At 45.0% G+C, this 23,085-nt stretch overlaps 1 protein-coding gene across 1 annotated transcript; it reads right to left on the bottom strand.

Moving 5' to 3' along the window:
- Positions 1-8,783: 8,783 nt before the first annotated feature.
- On the bottom strand, positions 8,784-21,532 carry skp2 (S-phase kinase-associated protein 2, E3 ubiquitin protein ligase). Its single transcript, XM_060842210.1, has 10 exons — positions 21,351-21,532; positions 20,962-21,212; positions 18,409-18,526; positions 17,332-17,475; positions 11,523-11,657; positions 11,283-11,381; positions 10,918-11,045; positions 10,542-10,593; positions 10,174-10,281; positions 8,784-9,941 (listed from the first exon to the last, which is right to left on the bottom strand). Exons 1-10 carry the CDS (start codon positions 21,431-21,433, stop codon positions 9,740-9,742), a joined length of 1,320 nt encoding a protein of 439 aa, XP_060698193.1. The 5' UTR covers positions 21,434-21,532; the 3' UTR covers positions 8,784-9,739.
- Between the last annotated feature and the right edge of the window lie 1,553 nt (positions 21,533-23,085).

Genomic DNA, 23,085 nt, shown 5'->3' with positions numbered 1-23,085 from the left:
ATTTTGAAGACTTCATTTATGTGACATCAGATTATTTCTGATGTATATGTCTCCAAACTGATATGCAATGATTATCTTTTCACACTGTTCCCTCTGAAGGTCCCCAGGATCCATCTTCCTGTTTCTCATCCACGTACAGAACTTTGACAACATCATCTGAAAATTGTTGATTTTGACATGAACCCTGACCATGTGATCAATTAAATCATGTTCCCTGGATGTGTCTGAAATAACTACTTGTCAACCCACCTCTCAGTTGGTCTCCTGATAATGGACAAACTCAGTTTCATTCAGTGAAATACCTGCTCTCATTACCAGTGGTCTGCAGATCTGATGTCTGCCTCATTTTTTTCTTTTTTTTGTTGTGAGATGCTCAGCGTATATAAATATTGGGAATTGGGAACCCATTAGAAATTATTTTTTAAACAATATTTCCTGTATAGCAGGAAACCACACGTGATGGTTGCTACACTGTAACTAGTCTTCTGCAAACAGGGCTGACAAAAAAAGACACAAAATCCCCAGGATCCCAGAGTCCTGATGTTCCATTGAACTGACATTAAGGAACACTATGGTGCCACATGTAGCGCCTTATCAATGCTTTGTTTGGGGAAATAGATGTTTTGTTCTTGGAAAAGAATGACAACTAACCTTCAGATGGAGATGAGCATTCTGACATTTGGTCATTGGCTGAAAGGATTTGGGCAAGGGAGCAGTACAACATAAGGTGCCTATTTCTAGAAATAGAGGATAGCAACAAGAGTTTGGGGCAGAGGACAGTCTTCGTTCGGGAGCTGTGTTCTCCAGATGGAACATAGGCCAGATGAGCAGCAGCAAGACTGAGGGAAGAGCTCCCTAATACCTCATATAAAGAACAGGATGTTGCCCCCATTAGCTGAATGTGACTGACATAATCAGCACCAACAGCCCGTTGGCCTCTAGTATCTCCAATTATCACAGCAGTACACTTAAACTGCACTTTGTAATAAAATCAATAAACTATCTGAAAATTGTTACAAATTGATGACTGTATTAAGTAACTATCATCACAAACTCCCAAAATCTAACATAAGAACTAGGAGCAGGAGTAGGCCACATCTGAACCCTTGAGCCTACTCCCCCATTCACTAAGATCATGGCTGATCATTTTGTGGACGCAGCTCAACATAACATTTAATTCCTTTACTGTTTAACAATCTATCTTTGCTTCGATTGAGAATAGAAGCAAAGAGGTGCTTCTGCAGCTGTACAGGGCCCTGGTGCGACCACACCTGGAGTACTGTGTGCAGTTTTGGTCTCCAAATTTGAGGAAAGACATTCTGGCTATTGAGGGAGTGCAGCGTAGGTTCATGAGGTCAATTCCTGGAATGGAGGGATTACCTTACACTGAAAGACTGGAGCGACTGGGCTTGTATACCCTTGAGTTTAGAAGACTGAGGGGGGATATGATTGAGACGTATAAGATTATGAAAGGATTGGACACTCTGGCAGCAGGAAACATGTTTCCGCTGATGAGTGAGTGCTGAACCAGAGGACACAGCTTAAAAATACTGGGTGGACCATTTAGGACAGAGATGAGGAGAAACTTCTTCACCCAGAGAGTGGTGGCTGTGTGGAATGCTCTGCCCCAGAGGGCAGTGGAGGCCCAGTCTCTGGATTCATTTAAGAAAGAGTTGGATAGAGCTCTCAAGGATAGTGGAATCAAGGGTTATGGAGATAAGGCAGGAACAGGATACTGATTAGGAATGATCAGCCATGATCATATTGAATGGTGGCGCAGGCTCGAAGGGCTGAATGGCCTACTCCTGCACCTATTGTCTATCTATCTTTGCCCTAAACACATTCAACCAGGTAGCTTCAACTGCTTCACTGAACAATAATGTCAGGAGTGGGAAATCACTGAAATCAAGATTTAATTGACTTTATAATTTAGAAGCAAGTTTTAGCTAGTTAAATTTGGAGTAATTCTTAAGAAAAACAAGAAGTTACATTGGCTTTGGAGTAATTCTAGAAGGTGATTAGTAGCCAGTTAAAGAAAGTGGTGATAGGAGCTGTACTGGAATTAGAATTGTGATAGAATTATGACTTTGTCCTTGATGTACTTAAGGGACAGATTCTGAAAGAAATTACTGAGTTAGGAATAGTTTGTAATAAGTTGGCCTACAGTGGACACCTATGAGCTTGACAGGTGGATAGGGAAAATAAAGAATGCTGGGAGTTGGTTTGGAAGCTGGAAGAGAAGGCGATGGCTTCCAGGTAAGTATTGCAGTTCTGCACAATACAATAGGTTACACAAAGAGAAAACTGAAGTTTGGTACCTGTGCTTCTGGAGGAGGTGACGATGGATCATCCAGTGACTACTTCAAGCTGAAGATTGTTGTGAATGCTTCAGCCATATCTCCCGCACTGATGTGCAAGGCTTCCCGGTCATTGAGGGTGGGGATAATTGCAGAACCTCATCCTCCAAGGAGTTTAATTGACCCCCACCATTAACTGGATGTGGTAGGAAAAATAATAAGGTAATTACATGTGGAGATCTCAACTTCTCAAACATTAATTAGGATAATCGTAGTATTAAAGGTTTAGTGGGCACAGGTTTCTTGAAGTACACAGAGTGAGCTTTTTACATCACACTGTAGATGGCCATACAAGGGATGGTGTAGAGATCGACCTAATTCTGGGGAGCGATGCACACAACTGGTTGAAGTACCAGTGACAGCGATCACAACACTGTACATGTTCATTTGTTATGGAAAAGAAGAAAATCATTGTCTACAAAAAGGATTTTGGATTGAGGAAAGGCAGATTTTATTAAAATAAGGCAGGATCTTGAAGACAAAGGAAGGAATTAGTGTATGGAGCCAGAGGAAGTGGGTGAGGTCCTTAGTGAATATTTCATAGCAGTATTCACCAAGGAGTAAGGTGTGGATGATGGTGAGATTAGGGGAGGGGTATGTTGATATTCTGGAGCATGTTGATGTTAGGGAGGAGGTGGTGGTTGGGTATCTTGAGAAACATGAATGTAATTGAGTCCCCAGGACCTGATGGAATCTATCTCAAGTACCGAGGGAGGCAAAGGAAGAGATTGCTTGGGCCTCAACAGAGATCTTCATATCGACTTTGGCCACGGGAAGTCCCAGAAGACTGGAGAATAGCCAACATTGTTCCTTTAATAAGAAGGGCAATTGGGTTAATCGAGGATATGATAGGCTGGTGAGCTTTTCACTGAGTGGTTGTGAAATTATTGGAGGTGATTCTTATGGACAGGATTTACTTGCATTTGGAAAAGAATAGACTGATTACGGATAGTCAGCACAGCTTTATGCAGGGGATCTCTTGTCTCACAAACTTGATTGAGTTTTTTGAGGAAGTGACAAAGATGGTTGAGGGTAGAGCAGTTGATGTTGTCAACATGAACTTTACTGAAGTATTTGACAATATCCCCCATCAGAGATTGAGTCATGTCAGTTGGATACAAAAGTGGCTTTGTCATCTGAGACAAGGGTAGTTTTAGAGGGGTATTTTTCTGACTGGTGGCCTGTGATCACTGATTCTGCAAGGATCTGTCCCAGGATATTAGATTAGATTCCCTACCGTGTGGAAACAGGCCCTTCAACTCAACAAGTCCACACCCACCCAGACCCATTTCCCTCTGACTAATGCACCTAACACTATGGGCAATTTAGCATGGCCAATTCACCTGACCGGTACATCTTTAGACTATGGGAAGAAACCCACACAGACACAGGGAGAATGTGCAAACTCCACACGGACAGTCACCTGAGGCTGGAATTGAACCTGAGACCCTGGTGCTGTGAGGCAGCAGTGCTAACCACTGAGCCACTGTTTGTTTGTTTGTTAATTGTAAAATATATAAATGATTTGGATGAAAATGTAGGTAATCTGATTATTATGTTTACAAATGATACAAAATTTGGTGAAGTTGTGGATAGTGAGGAACCTTGTCAAAGGATACAACAGGATACACATAAGTTAGAAACTTGGTGGAGAAATAGCAGATAGATGTAATTCAAACAAGTTTGAGGTGATGGGTTCCAGGAGGTCAAATTCAAGAAGAATGTAGAGGTAACTGGTAGGATGATTAGGAGAATTGTTATACAGAGGGATCTCGGAGTACAAGCCCATAGCTCCCTCAAACTGGTAACACAGTCAGTAAGGGAGTAGAGAAGGCTTACAGCATGCGTGGCTTCGTCGGCCAGGATACTGAATATAAAAGTTGGCAAGTCATGCTGCAACTTTAGTTAAGCCACATTTGGAGTAGTGTGTGCAGTTCTGGTCACCACATCGGGGAGGATGTGGAGACTTTGAAGAAGGTGCAAAAGTGGTTTACTGGGATGTGTTAGCTACAAGGAGAGGTTGGACTAACTAGAGTAGCTTTTGCTACAATCACGGAAGCTGAGGGGTGACCTGATGGAAGTATACAAAGTTATGAGAAGAATAGATAGGGTGGATATCAGTCTTTTTCCCAGGGTGGAAATGTCAAATAATAGGGGGATTTGGTTTAAAGGAGATGTGTGATGAAACTATTTTATGTAGAGGCTGGCAGGTGTCTGGAGTACACTGCCAGGGGAGGTTGTAGAAGCAGATATGATAGTAATCCTTAAGAGGCACTTAGACAGATTCATGGGAACAGGCAGGGAAGAGAGGGATACAGACCGTATGCAGTCACAGAATGGTGTTATAGTCTGCACAGATATGGTGAGTGGAAGGCCCTTTCTCTGTGCTGTACTGTTCTGGCCAAAGTACACTGGGCAATGCTACTGGATGGTAAGTCCACAGCAAACTTTGGGAAGTGTCCAAAAGATATTGGGCAGAATACAGGTTCAACATATTCTCTTTAATGGGAAATGTAGGAACAACAAGCCCAAAGAACACTGGATAAGACTGGTTAAACAGGAAAAAAAGAGAATTATATCAGATAGAAAGGGAACAAAACAGTGGAGGTCCTAGAGGATGATAAGAAGTGTGGGCAGGGGGAAGTCAAGAGGTGGTACTGTGGCTCAGTGGTTAGTACTGCTGCCTCACAATGCCAGGGACCCGGGTTCGATTCCAGCCTCAGACAACCGTGTGAAGTTTGCACATTCTCCCTGTGTCTGCATGGATTTTCTCCCACAATCCAAAGATGTGCAGTTTAGGTGAACTAGCCAGGCTACATTGCCCGTAGTGTTCAGGGATGTGTAAGTTAGGTGCATTAGTCAGGGGTGATAATAGGGTAGGGGAATGGGTCTGGGTGGGTTGCTGTTCAGAAGGTCAGTGTGGACTTGTTGGGCAGTAGGGATTCTATGAAAACAATTAGGAGAACGAAGGGGGGACATGAGAAAATGCTGGCAGGCAAGATTAGGGAGAATCCTAACATGTCAAGGGAAGATAGTAACTAAGGAAGAATTAGGGCCCATTAAGGACCATGGGGGTAATCTGTGTGTGAGGCAAGAGGGCATTGTTAGGAGTGTTAAACAAAGCTGTCTTTACTTGGGAGGATATAATTACAGAACTGGGGAAGATAGACTGTCAAGTTCTGGAACAGATTGATATAAATTATGAGGAGGTTTTCGTGGGTTTAAGAATGAACAGATCCCCAGGTCTGGATAGGTTGTATCCCAGGGTACTGTGGGAGATAAAGGAGGAAATTGTAAAGGCCCTAATCCAAATTTTTAAATCATCTCTGGCCACAGGGTAGTGGTCAGAGCACAGCTAATGTGGTTCCACTTTACAAGCAAGACCAGGGAAGTATAGACCAGTGAATCTAAAATTAGTGATAGGAAAATTATTGAGCAAAATAATGTAGAAGAAAATTAATCTCCATTTGGGGAGGCATGGTTTAATCAGGGATAGTCACTGTAGCTTTTTCAGGAGGTCATACCTGACAAAGTTGATGGAAATTTGAGAGGAGGTAACTATGTGTAATTAATCTGATTGAAGCTTAACAGTAAAAAAAACAGGGGAGTTTAAGACAAACATTTCCACTGGCAGGGGAGGGCTGCGGTTTCTTGAATTAAGGGGGTATAGTTTGAGAATTACGGTCAGACCGTTCAGGAGCAATGTTGGGAAGCACTTCCATACACCAAGGTGGGACAGATTTGGAACTCTCTTCCACAAACAACAGTTGATTCTAAATCAGTTTAGTTTGAACACTCTCTTACTTAATTTAAAACCAGCAATACAGAAAAGGTTTATCCTGTGCAGTAGTCTGTGAAAATTTGAGAGGCCAAGAATTATTTGAAGTAAAAATTAACAACTTTATTTCTTAAAATATACCAGAGAATAATTACCTAACAACTATTTACAACTCTGCCCTCTAATGTATCATTTATCTTCCCTTTCTACAATACTAATCTGATAAAACTCCCAACTAAAATTTACAAAACAGAACTTATCTCAAAACCAGGCAGCTTTTGGTTCTTCTATTTGGATCTTCCTGTGTCTTCTTTTCTTCGTCTTAAGGGACTTTGCTTCACGGGTTCATGATCGATAAAGGTACTTTTAAGAGAGCAGTCAGGCAGTCTTTCTACATGCTGGTAGCTGGGCAGTTCTCCTCTCAACTGTTCAATTTTCCCAGTCAAATACCCCACAAAGTATCAGATCGCCATTGGCTTTTAAGCTACCCCAGTAGCTGGAGCATCAGTTACATTATATCTTGGTACTGTCAGGTAGCTGTACCAGCTTTTAACTCTCTTAAAGGTACAGTACACCCACATCTTCATAATAAAAAAGGGCCAATAAAAAGGGGGCACACTTTTAAAGGGAAAGGCACATCTAGAGTGGATCTGAAGCAAAATATTTTACCAAGAGGATGGTGAGAATCTGGAATGCAGTGTCTGGGAGGGTAGGTGAAGCAAGAAACTCACAATCTTTACAAAGTTGGGCAAACATTTGAAATCTTAAAAAAAGATAAAAAGGCAATTCTTGCTAGGCCAACATTTATTGCCTAGAGGGCAATTAAGAATCAACCACATAGCTGTGGGTCTGGAGTCACATGTTGGCCAAACCTTTGCAGTTACTAGCGGTGTACCTCAAGGATCTGTTTTGGGACCATTGCTTTTTGTTATCTTTATAAATGATCTAGAGGAGGGGCTTGAAAGCTGGGTGAGTAAGTTTGCGGATGACACAAAAGTCGGTGGAGTTGTGGATAGTGAGGAAGGATGTGGCAGGTTACAGCGGGATATAGACAAGTTGCAAAGCTGGGCAGAAAGGTGGCAAATGGAATTCAATGTAGCTAAGTGTGAAGTCATTCACTTTGGTAGGAGTAAAAGAACATGGATTACTGGGCTAATGGTAGGCTACTTGGTAGTGTGGATGAGCAGAGGGATCTTGGTGTCCATGTACACAGATCTCTGAAAGTTGCCACCCAGGTAAATAGTGCTGTGAGGAAGGCATATGGTGTACTGGGCTTTATTGGTAGAGGAATTGAGTTCCGGAGTCCTGAGGTCATGTTGCAGTTGTATAAGACTCTGGTGCGGCCTCATCTGGAGTATTGTGTGCAGTTTTGGTCGCCATACTATAGGAAGGATGTGGAGGCATTGGAACGAGTGCAGAGGAGGTTTACCAGGATGTTGCCTGGTATGGTAGGAAAATCGTATGAGGAAAGACTGAGGCACTTGGGGCTGTTTTCATTGGAGAAAAGAAGGTTTAGGGGAGATTTGATAGAGGTGTATAAGATGATTAGGGGTTTAGATAGGGTAGACACTGAGAACCTTTTACCGCTAATGGAGTCAGCTGTTACAAGGGGACACAGCTTTAAATTAAGGGGTGGAAGGTATAGGACAGATGTTAGGGGTAGATTCTTTACACAGCGGGTTGTGAGTTCATGGAATGCCCTGCCAGTAGCAGTGGTGAACTCTCCCTTATGGTCATTTAAGCGGGCATTGGATAGGCATTTGGAAGTTATTGGGCTAGTGTAGGTTAGGTAGGATTCGGTCGGCGCAACATTGAGGGCCGAAGGGCCTGTACTGCGCTATATTTTTCTATGTTCTATGTAAGGATGGCAGTTTCCTTCACTCAAGAATATTACTGAAGCAGATGGGTTTCTCCTCTCTGAGAACCAACAATGGTTCAAAATCATCGTTAGACTCTTAATCCCACATTCTTTTTATTGAATTCCAATTCCACCATCCGTCACAGAAGGATTTGAACCCAGGTGCCCAGAACATTAGTTGAGTTTCTGGATTTTAATAATCTAGTGATAATATCATGAATCCATTGGTTCCCCACAGAAATGTCATAATATTTCAGGCTGGTGTTGGTCACACCATATTTTGGTGGACACTCAATGGGATGAAGATCTTCTTCAGTACTCTGTGATTCTATGATTGGTGCTTGTGCTGATTGAGATGGGAGTGATGGTGTTGTAGCTTCACCAAGTTGACACCTCATTATTAGGTATACCTGCTGCTGCTCTTGGCATGACCTCCAGCACTCTCCAGTGAAATAATTACCACAGAAAAATCATACTGAATTAAAAGTTAGAGATCAAGGATAAGTGAACTTTGGGACTTGTATTGAAACTTAAGATCCTCAGGGGCCTTGACAGGGTGAATATTGGAAGGATGTTTCCTCTTGGAGTAGGGACTGTTGAGATTTTTTTCTATGAAGGTTGATAGTTTATTGCCTCAGAAGGTGGTAGATTCACAGAATATCTTTCAGGTTGAAGTGGATCGATTCTCCCCCAGGCCCTGCCAAGAATGTCTTCATATATTCTAGACTGTTGATGAAACTGAACTTCATATTAATTTAGACACTGGGTTATGACCAAAGCTTTTATTAGTTTTAATAAAACAAACAATACCTAATCACTATTCCTGATGCTGCCTAGATTTGGGATACAGATGGTACAAGAAATGAGAGGAATCATTGGCTTTGGGTTGGTGGCAGTGGGGGACTCGATGTGATTCTAAAGCACTGATCCTACCGCTTTTATACAGAAGCAAAACACTGTGAATGGTGGGACTCCATAATAAAACCAAAATCCTGGAAGCAGTGGGCCCTGGAGAGGCAGAGGTGGCAGGGTTCTGGTTGGGGGAGCTGGTGCTGAAAGAACTGAAAAGAATGCTGATGGCAATGGCACAGAGACATTAAAAACTGGGAGTAAACAGGATGCCAGTGTTCGCTCTGTTCCTAGCTGTCTGCCTGAGAGTACAGGTTGCAGAGTTTGATTTCAGCCAATTGGCTGGACTGTTAGCACCTAATAATTTAAACCAGTTTCCCGAGGTTGTGAAGTTGCAGCTGGTACCTTTGCCACATTCGGATGGTCTTTTGGACTCATTTCACTAAGATTGACAATTAACAGCTGCATTTCCACACCAATCAGCACCCACTTCTCACTGTGTTCCCTTTCATAGTTTGTTTTTTGCGTATCAGTCCTGAGTGCAAGATGGAAAGCTTTGACGTGATGTTTAAAACTGCCTGGAATCTTTTTAACCGACTGAACATTCCAAACACTAACTCACTTTAAAAACACAGATTCAAACAATTCACCACTTCCCGCAATGGAATCTAATTGTGAACCATCTGATCACTTCCTTGGAAAAATGCTTCATTTCAGTCTCGTGGTCTCATAGTTTCTCGGTTTTCATCAATGATCTACTCCTCTGAATGCAGAAAGCAGTGATTATTGTCAACACTGACCGATGATGTGCTTGTGGGAGTGACTGTGCCCAGAACCTCTTCATGTTCTCAGCCACTTATGTCCTCTTGCTGTGTAGTGTGTAGTGACTGATATTGCTCAGAGATTATGGAGCCGCAACTTGCAGTTAGTTCCCCAGATTGTCTGCAGCTTCCCGTAGCTGGGTGTTGGCCGGCCGATGCTCGTCAGTGGAAAGGTGTTGATTTTAATCTGAGGAATTAGGTCCTTCACATTGACCATGGAGTCTCGCACAAGTCCATAAATGTTCAGAGTTTTCAGTGTAGTGATCTCCCCCAGGGCCCTGTACACAGCAGCAGACACCATTAAATACCAGGAACAGGCACAAAACTGAGCAAAAACCACCAACAAGGACAATACGTTTAACATGACATCTGTACAGGAGTAGTTACTGAATAATATCAAATACACCAGATTCCTGTCTCTGTCCCTAACCCAGGGATCATTGGACAGACTCTTTGTGACGTAACCATTAATCTAACAAGCAGACAGTGAGAGAAAAGAGAGTCTCTTACACAAGACTTGCTGGTGGGATCTCATGGCATCTACTCAAGCCCAGGTGCTGGAGGTGATAGAGGCCATGGAGACTGGAGAAACAGCTAGGAGTCAGCATCGTGCTATCACTGAAGGAGAGAGAACAAGATCACTGGTGTTAGAGGAACTGAGAATGATGGGGGTCGAAGGGAAACCCAAAGAAATGAGGGGTTGGCAAGTTTGGGGGCAGAGAGGATATGGATGTTACTGAGGTGAACAGTTGAGGAAAAGGAGGAGGATGCTACTGAGAGGTGGGGAGGGTTAGAAGGATGTTGCAGAGGGCTGAAGGTTGGGGTATGTTATGAAGATCCTGAAATCACAGTCACTCACTCCGATAACTACTGCTCACCTCAAATCCAGGTCAGTCATCTGGGGACAGCGCCTACACAGAGCTTCCACATCTATAAACAACGGAGACACAGCACATCACCAGCACCCCATTCTGACACCAGTTTCACAATCCCTCAAAACCCACTATCCCTTCCCACCCTCCTTCCCTCCATGTCCCTCGACCTTATTCCAAGACCCTACCCTGCCCTGTCCAAGATGTCCTCCCTCCCTGTGGGACTCTAGCCCTTATTGCTGTATAAGCCCATGCCTCGCCAACATCAGCCTGGTCTTCTGGGTTGCTGGCCAGTGAGATGCCCACAGGCACTGTCTGCCTGGGACTGGGTAAATGATGCTGCTGCTGGCTGCACAGTGAATGACAGCTGGCTCCCACCTACCAGAGTTGTGCAGACCGCGCCGGTAGCCGCTAATGTTGAGCTGGGTCACGCTGTCAGGAATCTGTGAGACCACTGCCTGGATGTTTTGGGAGCTGAACCTGCACCAAGAAATATTTAACTCATCCAGCCTGGGAGACAGAGACAGAGAGAGAGATGAGCAAGCTATGAGACTGCAATGCTTGAGGAGAATCCCAAATCAAACATTCTCCCCAACTTCCAGAAGCAGCCCCTCCCCTACTAAATCACTCAGCACCCCCCCCAACATAGATACAACCTCCCTTAACACGTGTAACCGCCACCCCCCCCAACCCCTGAAACACCTAGACAACTTCCACAGAACATATGCATATATACTGAGTCCTCACCTAGAACAGCTTCTCAACATCTGGCTGAGGGCCTGGGCTCTGAAACACGAGCAGCCGGAGAGATTCAAACACAACAAGTCCCTATTGCCAGCGATCGCCCTGAAAACAGACAGATCATCATCTCTCAGGAGATGGCACAGTGGTGGGGAGGTTAAATTAGACATGGAGGAAGGGATTAGTCACAGGGGAGGGGGTGGGGAGGAGGCAGGATTAGGTGGGACCATGAGGATATTGTCTCACATTATGATGTCATCAGAAAGTGCGAGAGCCTCAAGACTGAGGCCGCGGAGTTGGTGACAACGGCGTAGAATCTGGAAGATGGAGGAACTGCTGAGTACAGAATGTGAGAGATCCATGTACTGAAGGCAGAGAGGCCTAAAGGAGATAAACAAAGCTCAGCATCAATGGGCAGGACCCACAGAAGGTGAGAATGCAGTGTGCAGCGTTCAGTATAATAGCAGCTGGTCAGGTCATGCTTTAGCTGCACAAAACACTGCTCTCCTAATACATTGAAAAAGGTGGCAAAGGTTACATGGTTAGAAGATGTCAAACAGCTTTTGAGAAGTTGAAGGCAATCTGAACTTGGGAAGGTGATAAAATTTAAACACCTCTGCATTTTTATTGGTCTTTGTCGACAGTAAATGTAACAGCTGAGTATCCAGGGTTTGGGTTATCATGTAAGAAAGTCAGAGCAGAGTAGACTTGTTCAGCCCCTTGACTCTGCTTCCATTTGTGTTGTCATTTCCATATTCCCAACACCCCTCAATTCTCCTGCCTAACAAGAACCTACCCACAATAAACCCACCCCCACTGAATTCTGAGGCACAGATTTCCAAATTCGCACAACCCACTGAGGGAAAAAGGATTTCCTCATCTATGTCCCGGAAGAGTAACCCCTAGATTTAAGTTAAAAATCACATAACAGGTCCAGTTATAGTCCAACAGGTTTATTTGGAAGCACTAGCCTTCAGAGCACTGCTCCTTCATCAGGTGGTTGTGGAGCAGAATCATAACATACAGAATTTATAGCAACAGGATTGCAGTGTCATTGGAATGTAATATCAAACAAATCAAGCTTAAATCTTTCATCTTTTAGAGTGATCATGTTAGTTTCGGTTCCTTCATATGTAAATCGTAGAACATTTTAAAAGTTACATTCTCAAAATCTCTTTAACAATAGGTGCCATCTCAGCTCAGATAATGCATTAAAGATGTGAGGTTAAAGTCTGTCTGTGCCCCAATTTGGGGTCAGACTGGTTGTATTTCTAAAGTGGGATTTACAGAATCTTACATGGATTTATGCAGTTTTTGAACAAAATTAAATGTAATTCTGCAAGTACAAACTCCCCCCACAAACTTATCTGTGTGTTCGTGCAGGTCCCCCTGGGGATGACCTTAACTGGACCTCGGGATCATGTCACATTTCAGGTGACCCCATTGCACTTTCTAGTACACACATGCACACACTCATGCAGACTCTCTCTCATACACAAGCTTTCTCTCACATGCTCTCCCCCTCATTCACACCCACACATACACCCTCTCACAGATTTATACCCCATTACCCTCACACACACATGCACAAACTCACTTGGTCTCCCCTGCATGCTCAGACAGTCATAGAGATGTACAGCACGGAAACTGACCATTTGGTCCAACCCATCCATGCTGACCAGATATCCCAACCCAATCTAGTCCCACCTGCCAGCACCCGGCCCATATCCCTCCAAACCCTATTCATATACCCATCCAAATCTCTCTCAAATGTTGTAATTGTACCAGCCTCCACCACATCCTCTCACAACTCATTCCATACACGTACCACCCTCTGTGTGAAAAAGTTGCCCCTTAGGTCTCTTTTATTTCTTTCCCCTCTCACCCTAAACCTATGCCCTCTAGTTCTGGACTCATACAAGTTGTGGGGGGAGTTTGTACTTGCAGAATTACATTTAATTTTGCTCAAAAACTGCATAAATCCATGTAAGATTCTGTAAATCCCACTTTAGAAATACAACCAGTCTGACACAGACAAACTTTAATGCATTATTTGAGCTGAGATGGCACCTATTGTTAAAGAGATCTTGAGAGGGGGAATCAAGTTGGCCACGATCCAGTAAGTCTGCCCTGCGGAGCTCTGCACTAGAACCCAGACAAAGTGGTGCACTCAACCTCCATTTATTACCCATGACGGTAGAAACTGTTAACTTTTGACCCCCAGAATTGTTATGGGTTAGTTTAAAATAGTTAGAAAAATGACTGAAGGGAAGGGACACAAGGATTGCAACAAGCAGGGCACTCCTCTGTAGCAACAGACATGCCCACCATCGCAGCATCGGCCTCCGTGAGCACTCTCTGAGTCTTACCTGTGGAGCAGAGCCTGGCCCTGGAGTCTGTGAAACTCCGAGTGAATATCAATTCAGCAATGGAGACCTGGACCAGGCTGGAACCAATCTCAGCCATGCTGCAGAAGCATGACCAGGAGATCCAGCATCTTGGGCAGCGCCGTCATGGAGTTGGAGCAAGGGACCGCGGTCTCCGAATCTGCGGTAGAATTCTCGGCGGGTCAGGTCCATGCCTTGGAACAGCAGGTACAGGCCCTGGAGGAGCAAGTTGACAACCTCGAAAATCAAGGCCTTCAGAAGAACATCCACCTGATCGGGAGGAGGAAGGCCAGCTAGTCAGCTTCTTGGAGCAATGGCTCCCATGGTTTCTGAAGCTGGAAGTCGAGGCAGGCCGGGTATGGGTTGAACAGGCCCACCAGTTCACAGTGCGCTGGCCCAGATCAGACCAGCACCCCCACCCGGTCCCAGTGCAACTCCAGCATTAGAGAGACAAACAAATGATGCTGGAAGCCTCGAGAGCACTGGGGAAGGATCCACAGGCTCTGATATACAAAGGGTCATGAATTATGCTTTTCTAAGACTTCTCTCCAATTGTGATTCGCAAGAGGAAGGCCTTTGATGAAGTAAAAAGGTGGCTGAGGGACTTGAATATCCAGTATTCCGTAAGATATCCGGCAATATTATGTTTCAGCCACGGAGGGTCTGTGTTTAATTTTGACTCATCAGAAAAGACAAAGGACTTCCTGGACACCTTAAAATAGACTGACTGGCTCAAATAATATGGACAATAGTGATCACTTTATTTTTTTCCGTAGTTTGCCTGGCATACCTGGTTGTCGGGTTTTGTTTTAATATATATGGGAGTCCTAATTGTTTTGTCTTTTTCTATTTCCCCTCCAGTTATCCCTTTTTTTTCTCTCATCATTTCATTTTTGTTTCTCTCCCTTGGTGTGGGATGGGGGCGGGGCAGGGGGACACATATATTTGTTTCTACCGGGGTACGTAGGGTTAAAGTATTATAGTGCTTTTAACTTTCTTGTTATAAGATGCATGTAACTTTTTCCTACTTTGTGTTGCCTGGTGTTGGGGCATGGCTTCAGCTCGAGGGAACCATGGAGGGGTTAGTAGGTAGTATGAGTGCCCCCTGTAGGTAAGGGGGAAAGACGCGCCTTACTTGTGTTATATGATGGTCTGTTGTAGAAGGAGCTGTTAGAAGTTTTGATTTGATAGTTTTGGCAGTTGTATTTTTAAATTTGCACAAACTGTTTGCTGTTTTCACTTGGCGCCCTATGAATGGGGTTCTTCCTCCCAGAGGGCTAACGGACAGTTTCGGATGGCTATGGCTAGCCGTTTGTTTAAACGTTAAGAGGAGTCATTCACCAATTAAGAGAAAAAAGATCCTCTCAAGCCTTAGAAAAGAGAGGGTCGATGTAGCCTTGCTGCAAGAAACACATCTAACCGATAAAGAGCACTTGAAATTACAGCTGGAAGGGTGTCCTTAACACAGTTGAAGCATGTGGAATGATGTGACAAGGTGAGGGCAACTTACAAACAACTTCCCCTTTCCCTCCCAGGGTCGATGGCCTCTGACTTTAAGCTTTGGGAATCACAAGGAGTCTCCTGTTTAGGAGATTTATTTGATGGGGAGGTCATGATATCTTTCGAGCAGCTGAGCCAGAAATATGAGCAATCTCGGAGGGACCTCTTTCCTTCCTTTCAGGTTAGGGACTTCGTACAAAAAAATACTATGTTGATGGTCAGTCGGATATGGAGAGGAGAGTGCTTCAGTCCACAGACACTGTCTTGGTCAGCACCCTCTATCAGTTGTTAGGAGGTAATGGGTAATGTCTTGAAGGACTTTGAGCAGCTGTGTGAAAACTGGATTCAAGAATTGGGGGTGGAGATCTTGTCAGAGGTGTGGGAGGATATTTGGAGGATGGAAGGAAGATTTTGATCTGTAACAGAACGCAGGCTATGCAACAACAGGGACTCCACAGGGCTCATTTGGCACCAGAATGGCTTGTGAAATTTAAGACAGTAGTATCCTCAATGTGCACTAAATGTAAAACCGACGTTGGCACTCTTACTCACTGGTTGTGGTCAGGCCACAAGCTGTGTAGGTATTGGGGTGCCATAGGGAGTGTTTTGGAAGGAGTCTTGGGAACTGAGGTGATGCTGGATCTGGTGTCCCTCCTGTTGGGTTTGTCCAATCTCCCTTCTCTGGACACGGATGGGAAGAAACTGTTTAATATTCTTTCATCCTGTGCTAGGAAGAACATTGGGGGGTTGGAGAATCTCCCGGGACTCTCTGAGTGGCGTAGATTAGTTTTGGAATACACCACCCGGACTTCCTTATGAGTATGGTGTACCAGAAAACGGAACTGTTTTATAGAACATAGAGTCATAGAGATATACAGCATGGAAACAGACCCTTCAGTCCAACCCATCCATGCTGACCAGATATCCCGACCTAATCTAGTCTCACCTGCCAGCACCCGGCCCATGGCGGCCCTTTCTGAATTATACAGGCACAGACCTGTCGGCTATATTGGTCAGGGGCTTTGTGTGGCCGTGAGGGCTCTGTCTGGCAGCCTGGGGACCCATTGGGGGAAGAATTCTGACCAGATAGGGGTACACCTACTGCTGCTCCCTGTGGTGGCGAGCTTTGGTGGAATTGTGCTGAGTGCAGTAACTTTACTGAATGTAATTTACCTTGCTTCAACTTGGTTTAATTTAGTTTCTTTTTAGTTATTCATTGAATTGTAGTTTGATTAGATTAGATTCCCTACAGTGTGGAAACAGGCCTTTCGGCCCAACAAGTTCATACCCACCCTCCGAACAGTAACCCACCCAGACCCATCTCCCTCTAACTAATGCACCTAGCACTATGGGCAATTTAGCATGGCCAATCCACCCTGACCTGCACAGCTTTGGACTGTGGGAGGAAACCGGAGCACCCGGAGGAAACCCACGCAGACACGGGGAGAATGTGCAAACTCCACTCAGACAGTCACCCGAGGCTGGAATTAAACCCGGGACCCTAGTGCTGTGAGGCAGCTGTGCTAACCACTGAGCCACTGTGCCACCCTTTCGTAGTTTTTTTTCTCTCTCCTCAGTGATTTGTAGAGTGGTAGTTTGTTTACTGTTATCGTTGTTATATTATAAGATTGCTATACTGTTTTGCAGTAGTTTTATAATTTTGTAAAAAATTTGAAATCTTTTTTCTTAACAAACATATTTACATAGAAAATACCTTGAGAATGTAACTTTTAAAACGTTCTGCGATTTACATATGAAGGAACCGAAACTAACATAATCACTCTAAAAGATGAAAGATTTAAGCTTGATTTGTTTGATATTACATTCCAATGACACTGCAATCCTGTTGCTATAAATTCTGTGTCTTATGATTCTGCTCCACAACCACCTGATGAAGGAGCAGCTAGTGCTTCTAGAGGCAGCACTTTGAAAACTAGTGCTTCTAGATAAACCTGTTGGACTATAACCTGGTGTTGTGTGATTTTTTAACTTTGTTCAGCCCAGTCCAACACCAGCACCTCCAAATCCTCCCTAAATTTAACACAGTGTTCTCTGGTTCTGGACTAACCCACAACAGGAAACACCTTGACAGGATCATTCAGGAGTTTTTCTAACATTTCAGTCAGGTGACAATGTGAACTATAGGCTAGGTCGGAGATTTCTCTCACCTTTCATCCTTGAAGATAGGGTCTCCGAGGAAGGAGCAGGGACTCCTCAAGACTACAACACCAGCTCCTAGCACCTGGCCCACAGTCCCAGGGGGCAGATTCCCTTTGCCCAAATCCACACTGTACCACAGGGATTTATCAAACCTGCTTTGTAAAAGCACATGGTTAGATAGTAAAATCAAACGACAGAACAGAATGAGCCCAGAGAAGAATCATATCTCAAAAAGCTAGAATTTGTTCCCAGGTCTGTTAAACAACCCCCGACCCCTTGACTAAATTACAACCTTTAATTCATTATTGTGTATGTTCTTTTTTGTATTTGTGATTGGCATGTGGCAGTCAATTGGGCCCAGTATTTATTGCCCATCCCAGGTTGCCCTTGAGAAGGTGGGAGTGAGCTGCCTTCTTGAACTGCTGCAGTCTATTGAAGTTGACCCACAATGCCTAGAGGGGGCGTTCCAGGAATTAGACCCAGCGACACTGAAGGAACTGTGATATGTTTCCAAGCCAGTCTAGTTAATTAGTTTGATTGGCTGATCTGTAATGCAGAATGACACCAACAGCAGGGCTTCAATTCCTGGACCAGCTGGGGTAACATGAAGGACTCTCCTTGTCAGCCTCTTCACTCACCTGAGGTGTGGTGAACCTCAGTTTAAACCACCATCAGTCAGTCAGTCATCTCTGCGTAATGAAAGAGCAGCCCCTGGCCCTCTTGGGCTATGGCGACTTTACCTTTACAATGATCACCCATATTGAAACTCACTTTTAATATCAGACATACTTCATTGCCTCCGCGTTCTTGTTGTCATCTTATATACGTATCCCAAATTGTGTAGATTCCAGTCTGCAATTGTTATTCTATATATAAGCCACCCAAGCGCCTTAATTAGATTCCAGTTTGTAACTCCCTCTCGTGTATCTGTCATTTTAAATGTAAACTCCATGAACTCCTATATTAGATTCCAGATGGGGATTCCTTTCTTTGTGTCGGAATACTGGGAGGATTTTTTTGTGTGATCTGTTCAAACCCAGAGTGAGGTAGAGTTGCAGCTCCCACGTCAGGAGCAGGGTACTCACGCCAGCCTGTGCCATTGTTTACTAACACTTGAGGCTTTCAGAAGGTGAGGCAGTGACAGAAAGCGGAAAATCACCAAGAGCAGCTCATCTGGTAACGCTTCCCAGGAACAGCTTACACCTGGATAAGAGACAGGGTGGGGGGATTTGAGAGGGGTAGGAGAGAGAGAGAGAAGGGGGGAGAGAGAGAGAGAGAGAGAGAGAGAAGGAGGGACAGAGAGAGAGAAGTGGGGTGGGGGAGAGAGAGAGAGATGGGTTAAAAAGAGGCTCCCAAAGTGGCCATTTTTCTGTCACCCTTAATGCTGGATATTTCTCTAACCAAATGAGTATGATCACATAAGTGATTGACAGCAAGACACACATGAGACATTGAGAACACAACCAAAATCTCGTAAAAATTGTATGTTTTAAGGAGTGCCTTAGAAAGAAAGGTTGAGTATTGTGATCAGGAACTCAGGACCCAGTCAATGGGTTACATGAACACAGTGATGTAAGACTGCCCAATAGCAGGTCATGCCAAAACTATCTAGGAAACTGGTTAGACTTCAGCTGAAGTATGGTGTACAGTTTGGGGTGTTACACTACAGAAAGGATGTGAACTCACTGAAGAGCGTACAAAAGAAGTTTATTAGAATAGCTTCTGGAATGAGTTATTCCAATAAGAGGGTAGATAGAAGGAGCAGAGAATGTTTTCCTTTAAGAGGAGTCTTCAAAACCATGACGTCTGGACAGACTTGGCAGGGGCTGGTAAGAAACTACACCCTACTCATAAATGGATGAGAACCAGAGGGCAGTTTTAGAGTATTTTGGAACAGAAGCAATGGGAAAAAAAAATTATCACGTAGCAAGTAGTTAGGGCCTGGATTGAACTCCCCAGAACGGTGATGGGAACAGGTACAATTGAAGCATTCAAGGGGGCATAGGATGGTTATTTAAATACAAACAATTTACAGGGTTTGGGATCAAAGAAGGGAAATTAGCATCAAGTTGAAATGCTAAGAAATCCCGTTCTAACAGGATGGGCCAAGTGCTATGGTTTTGTGAAAGGTAAGGAAATAACAAAATTATTCTCTTGGTACATTAAGGAAAGGACCAGGCCGGTCACCCATAGTGCCTGGAATTTTACCCTTGCTGTGTTTCACTGAGGAACTCATGCTGTCATTGTTTTCTAACCCAGAAAAAGTTCACAACTGGGATGCCCTCTGGGGATTTCCAGTCTGCGTCCCTTGCCTCACTTTTTTGCTCAAGTCTCTGATCATCCCACCCAATTTGTCTCATGTTTTGTTAAACATATGAATACTAATTGCTATTTTAAGAAAAGAATCTATGAATAACATGCAGATGGTCGTCACTAACTGAAGAATCACCTGCGTTTTCATAAATAGATCAGATTTGTAATTGTGGAATTAGGAACTGTATGTTTGTTAGTTACTACTCTGTTTATAAAAATAAAATATTTAACAATATTAGTTAGTTCTCTGAGGTTCAGAGGGGCATTTACCTGCAGGAAGTGAATGGGGATGGAGCGTTTACCTGTAATGGTTGCATCATCTTATTCAATGTATACCTGGTGATGGGAATTCACTCATTGTTATAGATGGCTGAGATCATTTGAGGACAGGGTTTAGGCTGAACCTCTGAATGCTGGTCATAGAGATTGCTTGGTTTGACTGAAGAGCTTTTTGGTTCAGTTGTGAAATAGCTGGATTAGTCTATGTATGTGCAAACACTACGCAAGGAAAGTTTTTCTAGATAGAGGGTGTGAGGTAGCAATACTAGATCATTCCACCACATGGCAATGCCTCTACCTTCGTTACTTTGAAATGCAGGATGTGAGTGTTTCTTGACTTCATAGAGACCTGTTTGGATAAGTTGACAAATGTCTTAAGTAGAATTTATGTGTAGCTATTTTAACATTTGTCTACAACTGTGGCATTAGGATTAATGTCACGTTTAAAATTCTATTAGCTGAGTATACTGCATGCTTGTTTGTTAGTGACAGATCGTGTTAATTTCCTTTCTTGGAAAACTCTTGGAAATTAACATCAGCTGTCACTAACAAACTAAACAACCAAGAATGTGGAATACACAGCTAATAGAATTTTAAGCGTGACGTTAATCCTGATTGCACACTTGTTATACTCTGGAGAAAAACAGCACAAGCTCCTGTTGTTTATCCCCTGCATCACACTTGCTTTGACAAAGACACATCTACAACATGCTGCTGTGTACCTGGTGAAGACACATCTACAACATGCTGCTGTGTACCTGGTGAAGACACATCTACAACATGCCGCTGTGTACCTGGTGAAGACACATTTACAACATGCTGCTGTGTACCTGGTGAAGACACATCTACAACATGCCGCTGTGTACCTGGTGAAGACACATCTACAACATGCCGCTGTGTACCTGGTGAAGACACATCTACAACATGCCGCTGTGTACCTGGTGAAGACACATCTACAACATGCTGCTGTGTACCTGGTGAAGACACATCTACAACATGCTGCTGTGTACCTGGTGAAGACACATCTACAACATGCTGCTGTGTACCTGGTGAAGAATGAGCACTTTTCCGAAATCTCTTGGAAACCAGAAAGTTGTGCACGTGGTTCTCTTTCCCTTGGCAGTTCCTGGGCCGTTTCGGAGGAGCCGCTCGATCTGAAGATTCTGCTGCTTTGTTTGTTTTCTCCTCGATCAGACGAACCCCCATCACTGTCATCAATGAGTGGGTCTCAACTGAGTCCCAGCTCCAGGTGAATGTGCTTGGGCTGCAGCTGGATGGTGTCACCTCCTGTAAAACTCTGAGAGAAAGAAGACCACTCAATAACTCACCCCAAAACAGAAAACACTGAGTGGGCTGAGCAAGACTGTAGGGATACAGAGTTAACATTCAGGCCAATCTGTCAGTCAACCCAAGGGATAGCCCTCTTTCTTCTCACCGTGTATCCTTCACTATTTCACCTCCACCATCCAACCGGATCTGTCCTGTCTCTACCTCCCGCTTCCATCTCTGCAGTTCCATTTCTCTCTCCTGATCTGTCCTGGATCTCTCTCTTTTTCCTGGTCTTTCTTTCTCCTGATCTCCCCCTCTTTCCTGTTACCCAGACCCCCAAGCAGGTTCTTTCTAGATTCCAACCCGCTCCTCCTGAGCCCTCGCTCTCCTAATCCCCCACCTATCTCCTGACCACCCCCTCCTGCTCTTCGATTTCCCGACCACCCTCTCTCTCTCTCTCCTGATCACACACTTGGATCCCTCTCTCTCCCTGAATGCTCTCCCTCCCCCACTCGGATCCCCCCTCTCGCTGACCCCCCCCCTCCCTGATCCCCCCCTCTCTCCCTGATCCCCCCCCTCTCTCTCTCCCCCTGATCCCCCTCTCTCTCTCCCCCTGATCCCCCTCTCTCTCTCCCCCTGATCCCCCTCTCTCTCTCCCCCTGATCCCCCCCCTCCCTGATCCCCCCCCTCTCCCTGATCCCCCCCTCTCTCCCTGATCCCCCTCTCTCTCTCCCTGATCCCTCTCTCTCTCCCTGATCCCTCTCTCTCTCCCTGATCCCTCTCTCTCTCTCCCTGATCCCTCTCTCTCCCTGATCCCTCTCTCTCTCCCTGATCCCTCTCTCTCTCCCTGATCCCTCTCTCTCTCCCTGATCCCTCTCTCTCTCTCTCTCCCTGATCCCTCTCTCTCCCTGATCCCTCTCTCTCTCCCTGATCCCTCTCTCTCTCTCCCTGATCCCTCTCTCTCTCTCCCTGATCCCTCTCTCTCTCTCCCTGATCCCTCTCTCTCTCCCTGATCCCTCTCTCTCTCCCTGATCCCTCTCTCTCCCTGATCCCTCTCTCTCTCTCTCCCTGATCCCTCTCTCTCTCTCCCTGATCCCTCTCTCTCTCTCCCTGATCCCTCTCTCTCTCTCCCTGATCCCTCTCTCTCTCTCCCTGATCCCTCTCTCTCCCTGATCTCTCTCTCTCTCCCTGATCTCTCTCTCTCTCCCTGATCCCTCTCTCTCTCTCTCCCTGATCCCTCTCTCTCTCCCTGATCCCTCTCTCTCTCTCTCCCTGATCCCTCTCTCTCTCCCTGATCCCTCTCTCTCTCTCCCTGATCCCTCTCTCTCTCTCCCTGATCCCTCTCTCTCTCTCCCTGATCCCTCTCTCTCTCCCTGATCCCTCTCTCTCCCTGATCCCTCTCTCTCTCTCTCCCTGATCCCTCTCTCTCTCTCCCTGATCCCTCTCTCTCTCTCCCTGATCCCTCTCTCTCCCTGATCCCTCTCTCTCCCTGATCCCTCTCTCTATCTCTCTCTCCCTGATCTCTCTCTCTCTCCCTGATCCCTCTCTCTCTCTCTCCCTGATCCCTCTCTCTCTCCCTGATCCCTCTCTCTATCTCTCTCTCCCTGATCTCTCTCTCTCTCCCTGATCCCTCTCTCTCTCCCTGATCCCTCTCTCTCTCCCTGATCCCTCTCTCTCTCTCCCTGATCCCTCTCTCTCTCTCTCTCCCTGATCTCTCTCTCTCTCTCTCCCTGATCCCTCTCTCTCTCCCTGATCCCTCTCTCTCTCTCCCTGATCCCTCTCTCTCCCTGATCCCTCTCTCTCTCTCCCTGATCCCTCTCTCTCCCTGATCCCTCTCTCTCCCTGATCCCTCTCTCTATCTCTCTCTCCCTGATCTCTCTCTCTCTCCCTGATCCCTCTCT

This window comes from Hemiscyllium ocellatum, chromosome 2 (assembly GCF_020745735.1).
Source record: "Hemiscyllium ocellatum isolate sHemOce1 chromosome 2, sHemOce1.pat.X.cur, whole genome shotgun sequence".
In the NCBI taxonomy this organism is placed as follows: domain Eukaryota; kingdom Metazoa; phylum Chordata; class Chondrichthyes; order Orectolobiformes; family Hemiscylliidae; genus Hemiscyllium; species Hemiscyllium ocellatum.
This window is presented reverse-complemented; position numbering and strand designations above follow the sequence as displayed.

What these genes read in the sequence shown, in the direction of transcription:
- skp2 (XM_060842210.1), bottom strand. Translation starts at nt 21,433, where the DNA reads ATGGAACTGCAGAGATGGAAGCGGGAGGTAGAGACAGGACAGATCCGG. An exon ending in AAGTGCTCATTCTTCACCAG is followed by an intron (nt 18,527 to 20,961) that starts GTACACAGCAGC and finishes TCTCTTATCCAG; the next exon opens with GTGTAAGCTGTTCCTGGGAA. An exon ending in GCGCGGTCTGCACAACTCTG is followed by an intron (nt 10,594 to 10,917) that starts GTAGGTGGGAGC and finishes CGTTGTTTATAG; the next exon opens with ATGTGGAAGCTCTGTGTAGG.